At 31.6% G+C, this 10,033-nt stretch overlaps 1 protein-coding gene across 2 annotated transcripts; it reads right to left on the reverse strand.

Annotated features, from left to right (window-relative positions):
- Nucleotides 1-437: 437 nt before the first annotated feature.
- LOC109339151 (acyl-protein thioesterase 2-like) lies at nucleotides 438-6,995 on the reverse strand. 2 transcript variants are annotated; one of them, XM_019576556.1, is made up of 10 exons: nucleotides 6,873-6,995; nucleotides 5,616-5,698; nucleotides 5,331-5,445; nucleotides 4,184-4,220; nucleotides 3,984-4,053; nucleotides 3,657-3,761; nucleotides 2,744-2,894; nucleotides 2,563-2,645; nucleotides 661-754; nucleotides 438-550 (listed from the first exon to the last, which is right to left on the reverse strand). In XM_019576556.1, exons 2-10 carry the CDS (start codon nucleotides 5,647-5,649, stop codon nucleotides 463-465), a joined length of 777 nt encoding a protein of 258 aa, XP_019432101.1. In that variant the 5' UTR covers nucleotides 5,650-5,698; nucleotides 6,873-6,995; the 3' UTR covers nucleotides 438-462. The 2 variants fall into 2 exon arrangements, with proteins under 2 accessions (XP_019432101.1, XP_019432102.1); XM_019576557.1 differs by having other exon boundaries at nucleotides 5,616-5,670; nucleotides 6,873-6,981.
- Between the last annotated feature and the right edge of the window lie 3,038 nt (nucleotides 6,996-10,033).

Raw genomic sequence — 10,033 nt, forward strand, 5'->3', positions numbered from 1 at the left:
AATATAATAGCTGCTTAGGAGCATGCCATCCCCATGATTAACACTCACCATTGTTTCAAATTGCGGAGGGCATCCTGATGCAACCGCAATATTATAGTTGCAGTGACAGTCGCAACCGATCACACCATAATTGCAATATGACCAAGAGTTACAATGATGTGACCACATCGAGTGGCAGCGCAACCGCATTTGGGTCATATCAAATTCAAAAATATTCTTTTAATCGCAAAAAAATTCACCGCAACCACATTAACTACAACCATATGACAATTTAAAACATTGACACACGCTAAGCTTTGTTCAATAGTACCTTGTCTTGACAATGTCCTTAGACCAGTGTCTTACAAATTTGGTTGTGGATATATCATGTATATAACATAATAACAGATTTCTCTCAATTTTGCAGTACAATAGACAAAAAGGGAAACAGTTCTGTCCATATTTCCGTCCATTCCTTGCTAACTAAGCAGAAGTGCCATCAAGTCCCAGTTTAGACCTTAGCCAAGCACAGACCTCATCCATCTCCTCCGGAATTGTGTAGTGCCCAAGCCTATTTTATATAAGAACAAAAGAAACAATTCAAATTTAAAAATGTCAAAGAATAAGGATTGTTGTAAAAAAACAAGAACATAATCTTTCACAAGGATTTTTGCTTGTTACCCATTATAAGCTTTAAAAGAGACATCCTGAAATCCAGTTGAACTAAAGCATTTTGATGATTTCTCACCAAATTTAAAGGGGACCACATCATCACCTGAGAATATTACGCGCAGATGTTATTTTGTAGTTAGGTAAAATCATCTATAGTTGTGATGAGAGCAGAAATTAAGACAATTCTGAGGTAAATTAGCAGTTTGTAAAATGAAATTGCATGTTCTTATGGTGCCAAATGCCAATAAATATATGGAAAATTTTCTACAACCTAACTCAACAGATGAGTATATAATTAGAATCTTTGCAAAAGGATGCTATTAAAGTGATCTTCCATAATTTCATGAAAACCCAATGAATAATGTTAAACCTTAAACCCTGGTAGCTAACAAATATGAAGTCTAGTACCAGAGGGTGTCTATCTAGCTATACCTTCTCTATGTTCTAATAAGTGAAGGAATCATTTGCGATATTATGTCAACGCATGAGTTTAGAATATTGAAGCCTACTGCACCTACTTCTGGAGAATTGGAAAGTAAAACTTAGTGCTATAATTACTTCAGTGATTAGAAAGGCTTGTTATCAAAGCAGAGTCCTTTTGGTTTTTCCATTTTTTGATTGGTTATTATCTCCACAGGTATTGTATGAGACCAGCCCTTAATTTCATTTGGGGTTCGAATCCTGCCAAGAGGTTCAATAGAGATCAGAAATTGTTGAAGAAAGAGCTAGATGTTTCTTTTGTTCTTTCCGGACAATCAAAAATTGAAGAAATAGTTGGGTTGAGGATGGTTGTTAGGTAAAACCTTCCCCAGACTAGTAACTCTAGGATTCAAACCCTTTACATGAAGGTAAAAATCACCTAGGGTCACAGTCCTCTTCCACTGCACCCTACCACTCGAGTATAGAGAACTTTAGTTGAAAAACGGTTGGGTAAAAATTACATAAAACCTAACATGGGAAGAGTCCCAACTAAGATAATAATTAGGATGGCACAATATTTTGGTGAGGAATGTTCTTGAACATAAAGACTTCTCCCTACATTTGATTTTTCACCTCTACTTGCATAAAATGCTGAGCCACATTACAATACTCGGGATCATGCTTTACTTTTGAATTTTAATTTCTGCAGAGATTTGAATGATAGAGAAAAATACTGAATTACATTTTTTTCAGTTTTACCATACAACTAGGAAACCTGCAATGTTATGAGACTAAATATTATACTATAAAATGTCAACAAGAGAATAAACTCAATGTAGTAGAGATGAGAATATTGTGTTGGAAGAATGGATACGGTAGACAATAGAGAATGAAGAATGAATGCATGGGGAGAAAGTTTGGGTAGCTCTTATCATAGAAAAGATGATAGATTCACACCATAGGTGGTTTAGGCATGTGTGGTGGAGACTGGAGACCATTAGAAGCACCCAATAAGGAGAATAGACCAAATGGAGGTTAGTCCAAATTCTAGAGGCAGGGGGATGCCAAGAAAAATCATAGGTGAAATGTTTAGGAAGAATTTAGAGATCAATGCTTTTTGGGACTATTAGAAAGCACTTGTGTGTTTCTGGACTTTGCAGCTATTATTATAGGTTCAGCATAAAGGATTTGGTACGGTGGTGAATCCTATGCAGTCCTAAGATGTGTGTATGGAGGAAGTTTGCCTCCAAATTTGGTACACAAAAGCCCTCTACTTGGCTTCAATATATTTTACTAATGTCTGCTTGTTTGATGTGTCTTGAATCTGATAGAAACTGGGCAGCTAGTTGCAGTTAGTTTTTTCACCCTGGTAATTTGGGTTTTTTTTTTTTGCGTTTAACTTAACATTATGGAGGATTTGGTATTGCTTTAGCACAGTTTTCTCCAAAGAACTTTCTTATGTAAGCAATATTTTTAATTACACAGAATTACCTTTTCCATGGCATAGCAAAACAGGAAAGGATTGAGCACGTCTCGTGGCTTCATCTACCCCTTGTAACTTGTTACTCAAGGTCCTAAATGAACAGAAATATATAAAGTTCGTTAAATACCAAAAAGGAGGTGGAGAGCAACACACTATAATATATCTTAGAATAGAATCAAAAGACCAGACTTTGCACATGGAAGCCAGCCACTTAAACCAACAGCCGCACTTAAGTTTGCCGGATAAGGATTGCCATTCCCATATTTTCCAACAGTGAAGCAGGTCGCAGAGTAAAGGGCAGTAGCTGCTCCCATGCTAAACCCTCCAACACCAAGCTTAACTGTTGCACATATATCAGGCATAAAATCAATGTAACATAATATTTTGCTAACATTGGCAAGAAGTATTATAAAACAATCACAACAAAAATATCATAATCATGCAGGATTCATTACAAATTCATATCCCTCGAACAACATCTGAAATTGAGGATTTGCACATTCAGCCTAAGTATAAACGCAATAAGGTTTTAAGAAAGTTAAGCATATATACCAAATTTTATCATTACACTACATAGAAATTCACTAAGAACTGATTACATGAATTATTAAATGATAAATTGATTTCATGTGGTGAATAATAAAATTATTTTATGTGGACCTTCGTATATTTTAATCTGCAAATTCTGAAAGTGAATTTTATTGGGATCTTCATGTCGGCCAGCTTTATATTGTGGATATGGGTGGCAGAAGGTTCAAAAGTTTACCAGTGTCGAAAAATAAAGACAAAAATGCTGCTCACTTTTCCCAATTCATTTATCATTTTTCTCTCTTTATTTCTTTGTTCTATTTTAACTTTTAGAACACAATGTCGGACTGCTAGATTAGCTCAAAGATGTAATGGTCGCGCCAGAGTAAAATTCTTATTAACTTTTTAAGTAATTAAGGACTCGAATTAGAAAATTGTGCCAGTATACGGTAGCATCAAGATAAGTTTTTGTCATAAAACTGCTATTCATTAAATAATTTTCTTAAAAAAGAAAAGCGTCAAAGGGGAATTATGAGGAAATAAAATAGATTAAAAGGTTTCATGAGAAACCTACTGTCTGCAGGTTCTGTAGACAACAAATTAACAACATGTGCAGCTGAAGCATCCAATCCTTCTAGATCATCAGGAGCATCTTCTGAAAGGTCTTGCACATCAAACCCTATAAGACATCAAGTCAAACTTAATGAACAACAATTTAACATTTTTTTAAGATTTATAAACACTGAAGTTTCACTTTTGTCCTTAAATGCATTTCCATACACAATTTAATTAAGATATCATTAGTGTTAAACTACTAAGAAGGCCAGTTTATATAATATGTAAACCATAAAAGCTAGAGATTGATGGCAATAATCAGAGCTTACAAAACAATCAGACTTACAAGCAGTAGAAGGAAAGCCACCAAATGCAGATATTGGCCGAGTAGGAGCAGTTGGGCAAATCCATTTAACCTGCAGAATATAATTAAGAGACATGATTTTTTTAATTACTATAGAGACGATCTTACAGATTCCTAGATTAAGCAACTCTGCATTAGCCATATAAATTCCTTTTTAAGGATTCGAAGGTCAGTGTTCTTACATTTGGAAGAGCAAGGGTCTCTAATAGCTGGGACCAACTGCAAAAGCAACACAAAAGATGACGTTTCGACCACAAAGTTATGGCCACATGATTACATGCTAAAATATCAACTTAAGTTGTCTCTAACTGGTATTCCTACTGTTTCCCATGTCTGATTTATTTCTCTCTCTTATGGATCTTGTTTTGAACAGAAAGAGCAGTAGTCTCAAGTTGAACATGTTAAATATTAACATCATCATAAGTTTGTCTTTTTAATAACAAAATAAATTAAAAGAAGGTTTGAAGAAAGGAATAAATCAGAGAAAGTGATGTATAATGTACTTAAAAATAATAATAATAAGGACTAAGGAGATGGTCCATTTAGAATTTACAGTTTTACACCAAAACGGAAGTGAAAATTTCAATTACCAAGTTGCACTCGAATAAATTAAAAGAAGGTTTGAAGAAAGGAATAAATCAGAGATGGAAGTGATGTATAATGTACTTAAAAATAATAATAAGGACTAAGGAGATGGTCCATTTAGAATTTACAGTTTTACACCAAAACGGAAGTGAAAATTTCAATTACCAAGTTGCACTCGAACAATTCTTTAAAAAAATATATGTTCTAAAAGATTGGAAAAGAATTTACTTTTCAAGGATGGATTCATTAATAGTTCTAAAACAGATATAAAATATAAGTATCAATGTAACTTGTCAGGATTGAGCTACTTTAATTCTGTTGATTTTATAGCATACAGCATCAAATGCAGCTCATGCATGAAAGGATCAGTCTCATAATTCCTTGTTGAAGTTAAGTTGAATGCCTGTGGCTGTACTTACTAGAGATTCAATTCCTGTTGAAAGTGTTTCATATAGTTAACAAATCTTTATGTGTTTTATCCCCAAAAAAATTTATTTTTTTATCTATGTTACAAAACTTAGAGTCTTAGACATGTATAAGTTCTCAATGGAACATCATATGACATTGTGGAATTTAAAGAAAGGGATAAAAGTTGAAAAAACTACCTAGGTGATAAAAACAATTATAACTAAATCCTGAAAAATAAAAGAGCACTAAATTTATCTCTGAAGTCCCAATCATGAATGAATTTTAGTTTTTCAGTAATATGAATTTGGGAAAAAGGAATAGGAGATGTCACATCACCTGGAGCCATTATCACCGAGGCCATGCAACCAAACTACTGTTGCTTGGTGTTTGCCCTTAGGCCTAACAACATATGTTCTTCCAAACTCAAATGCTCTTAGAGCAGATCCACCACCTAAAATGGAGACATATTTAAGTTAACAGTTAATGTCACTGTGGTAACAACAGTCACTCATTCATCCAAAGAAAGCCCAGATGCCGGTGAGTGAACTCCTCAGTGGGTAAATTACACCGGATATGGCAAGCACAATTCATATAGAGGTGTTGACTGAGACGAAAACTTACCAGCAGATCCAATTGATGGTGCAGCAAAGCTCATGTTGGCCTCTAAACAGAACACCTATTGAGCAGTCGTTAAAGATTTATAGCTGCAATAAACAAACATTCACGATTTACAGTCATTTACGTAAACTCGGTTAGTGGACCAGACCAGTCGCAATAAAGTGCCTAGAGTTAATGAATGCCTAAAGTTCTAAACATGATTTCGAAATTCCTCATGTTGACACATAAATGTTGTCAATACATATAAAGCTATTTATCCCCATTCTCTTCATAGATTTTCTCATATTTAAAATCATGAAACCATTTACAAGCTCCATACTTAAGCATTTTAATTCGTAGCAGAATCTGTACTTAAGGTCTTCGCATGTTCATGAAATAAAGGTCAAAACCAAAATGGCAATCAAACATCTTAAACCGAATACAAGGCTAATCATTTTCCAGATTTCTATAATGTCAATTTATCACAAGAACATTGAATAATAACCTAAAAAAGCAAAATTATTTGTGCAAAATTAATCAATAATGAGAGATCATAGTTCTCTTGTATGAAAAAGATAACAAGGGGAAAGAGAAATGGGCAGAGTATGTTATTTCCAAAACCTGTGAAGTGAAACTCGAGCAACTTAAAAACGAAGCAGAAGCTGCCTGAGCCATTGGCTAGGTTGACCATCTCGGGTCACGAGAATTGCAATGTAATCAATCAGAGAGAAACCATGAGCATCGGCATAATAGTAAGATTGTTGCCCTATGACCTAGAGATCGTAGATTCAAGTCTAGAAATGGACCCTGTACTTGTGAGGCATGGGTGCATACTTTACCTCTACTCAACACCTGATTAGAGCCTCGTGCATTAGGTCGTCCAAGAACATATACTTAAAATTGATTCAATGAAGATAGCCTCGAGATTTTCGGACATTTTAAAATAAAACCCTCATTATAGACATAAGGAAATCACATCAATGTGACTATCTATGTATTCAACTTTGTTCAAACAATGCCTCTCATGCAGAAGAAAATATATATATTTTTTAATTTTGACATTGAATATCAATAACGATTAAATTCATTATAGTCATAACTAAGAAAATCAAACTGATACATACGCAAAGTAAAAATCATCACTCATAATTCATAGACAAAAAACAAAGCCTCTCAAAATGATAAGCTACATAAGTATATATTAAAAAGAAAATCTAAAAAATTTAACGAAGGAGAAGTAGATTGAACGGATGAATAATCAAATTTCAACAGATACAAAACCTTAGAGGCTGTGTGGAGAATCCAAAGACAAAGAGCTTCCGAAGATTTTTGCTGTGTTCTTCGATCTTCGTATGGTCTTTATTATTCTTTATTTTTATATTTATATTTAGGCAAAAACGCAGTTTCCTTATTTCTTTTTCTCAATTTGGTTATCTTTTTCTTCTTTTTTTCAGTTTCTCACAATTAATTTTAATCTGTATAGTTTTTTTTTATATTTTTTTCGTGTTATCAATCAATCAATTTCAATCCTTTCTTTTTTGGTAAAAAAATCAATCAGAATATATGGTTATCTATTCTAATAAATATTACTCTCAAAAATTAAATATTTGACATTTTGATTATTCTGAGAGTTCATCAAAGTCTTGCACAGCTTAGACACCTTGATAGTTTTTTTCTAATATAACACAATAGATGAAAGAGAAATGACACCACATATTTTACACCGGTATATTTTTCTCAATTTTTTCTGTATATGTTATAAAAATTTGGTACATGCTCAACTATAAAATAGTAAAGATGAAGGATAATTTTTAATATTTAATTGTCCAAAACTAACTACATTAATTAACTGTTAGTTTCCATAAAAATTAGTAAATTAAGGTGAATGCTATTTTCTTTCCCGAAAACACACAGCTTTCTTCTTTCCCTTAGTTTTCAAAATGTTTTTTAAGAGTATATTTTATTTAATTAGCTAGTTATTATATTTATTGTATTTTGGATCTAATTATATGTTATTTATTACGATTGGTTTCCTAAAATATCAAAAGAAAATAGAATGAATAAATTAAAACATCATAATGTATAGAACTTAATAGTCTTTGAGGTGAGGCAATATTTTGGCAGGTAAATAGATAGGGATTTAATATGCATATCTGAGTAAGTATTTTTTATATTAAACATATACTAAATTTTATACTCAGAAGATTGTCCGACTCGATTGGACAAATTTTGCATCTGAACTTACCTTAGGTCTAATTAAATTAATGAATATGTCTACCTTTTATACAAAAATTTCTCAATATTATTTATTCTTATGTATATGTAGTTTTACATATGAAATAATATACATGTAAGTATATAGCGAAAGATTTTAATATTTATAGATATATCATGAAAAGATTAGAGAATTAATGACATGTGAAATGATATAGGTGTCTTGGTAGTAAATCATTTGCACGAGTGTCCCATTAGTAAAAACAATTTAAAAATTGTTGAAAGATGACATTATATTACTAGATAAGTTGCTAAATTCAAATGCATTATCTACTTTAGACTAAATATATGTTATTACTTTGTACATAATTTTATAAACGTGTATAGACAAAAGTCAGAGGTGAGCAAAAGTTGGACTAGGATGAATAAAGAACAAACTTTTATCTGATCCTAAATATTAATCAAATGTAATTTTTAAACATAAATTTAATCTTAGACTCGACGAAATTTGATAATATTAGGGTTTAATTAAAAATGGGTCAAACTAAAGGAGCATGTAGGATATAGTCATGTTCACCCTACTTTATTAGACTATTGTTGACTTTATTTTGGAAAATCATTACGCTAGAATAGCAAATCAATAGCGCTTAAAATTGTTATTCAACAGCGTTTGTTGGACGTTGTCTATGTGAGTGCAGTAGAATATAGGGTTATATTCAACGACACTTTTGAAGCACTATAGAAAATAACATTTAATTGCGCTCACTAAAGCAAGCGCTGTTAAATGTCTACTTTTAAATAAGACAAAATCTCTCTCAGACATTATATCAAACACGTAACAAGCATGCCCGATTCCACCAACAGTCAGAAATAAGAAGACAGAAAGACATGATTTAGATTAAACAAAATAATAATCAAATTAAAACTTACATAGAAAATATGGATGAAAAAATAATAGTCAAATACAAGAAATATATACAATGGTTGCAAGTTTGGTGAATCACCAACAGCTTCACCTAGCTTCAACATTGCCATTTCCTATATTATAAAATAAGTTGTTAATTAGATGTAAATGCAAGCAACAAGAGTGAATCAAAGAAAAATAAACAAGGTAAAATAAGATAATGATTCACCTTGTACTCGAAAATAGAAACCAAAAACTAATAAATTGCTTGAAGAGAGAAAATAACAGGAGAAGAAGAGTAAGAGAAATAGAATACTAAGAGAAATAGAATACTAAATATTAAGTATATTATTGTGTGTGAGGTTTTGTTCTTAAATCTATAAAGATTCGCGCTCACTAAAACAAGCGTTTTTTGAACATATGACTTTCAATGATGCTTATTGTAATGAGCATTGTTGATAAGTCACATTTAGCAACACTTATTTAAGCAAGCGTTGATAAATAGATTCAAATCAATAGCGTTTGTTTTAAAAAAGTACTGTTAAATATCAAAATTCTTTAAAATTTAGTTGTCATATTATGTTCAACTTTTGATAATAGAATGAGAAATAATATAATTTACTTACCAAATATGAGTTTTTGTTGTATCAAATCACATACCTTAATATTCTATTTTGATAATATTGGTCGGCGATGTAGAATAGTTTTTTGAAGTAATAAACAATTACATTTTTCGTATATGTATGACCAAATTATGTTATATATGAAAAACTAGCATATGAGTTTATGTTAACAATTTGAATTATTTTTGTGTAATATTTACTCGAGTGATATCTTTCAAAATAAAATTAAATAATTTCATAAATACATATTATATAATAGCTAAAACAAGCGTTTTTTGAAAATATGACTTTTAATAACGCTTATTAAAGCAAACGCTCTTAAATATGTGACTTTTAACAATGCTTATTATAATGAAAGTTGTTGATCTGTCATCTTTAACAACACTTATTTAAGCAAGTGTTGTTAAATAGATTCAAATCAACAACACTTGCTTAAAAAAGTGTTGTTGAATATTTTAGGCAAACATACAATATCACTCCTTGAAGAAAATAATGTTAAAGTTATATCCATCTATCAAATTTAACAGCGTTGTTTAGAAGAATGTTGTTAATTATCTTCCATATTGTATTTAAGAGTGTTGTGCTAGAAAGCGTCGTTAAATGCGAATTCTGGTGAAATGAATATTCTCTCTCCTCCCTCTTATTTAATGAATTCATCATTTACCTAAAAATGTTTTAGATTATAAAAAGTGATATATGTT

Source organism: Lupinus angustifolius, unplaced genomic scaffold (assembly GCF_001865875.1).
Source record: "Lupinus angustifolius cultivar Tanjil unplaced genomic scaffold, LupAngTanjil_v1.0 Scaffold_59_12, whole genome shotgun sequence".
Classification (NCBI taxonomy): Eukaryota; Viridiplantae; Streptophyta; class Magnoliopsida; order Fabales; family Fabaceae; genus Lupinus; species Lupinus angustifolius.

What these genes read in the sequence shown, in the direction of transcription:
- LOC109339151 (XM_019576556.1), bottom strand. Translation starts at nt 5,649, where the DNA reads ATGAGCTTTGCTGCACCATCAATTGGATCTGCTG. An exon ending in ACCATCAATTGGATCTGCTG is followed by an intron (nt 5,446 to 5,615) that starts GTAAGTTTTCGT and finishes TCTCCATTTTAG; the next exon opens with GTGGTGGATCTGCTCTAAGA. An exon ending in GTCTACAGAACCTGCAGACA is followed by an intron (nt 2,895 to 3,656) that starts GTAGGTTTCTCA and finishes TATGTGCAACAG; the next exon opens with TTAAGCTTGGTGTTGGAGGG.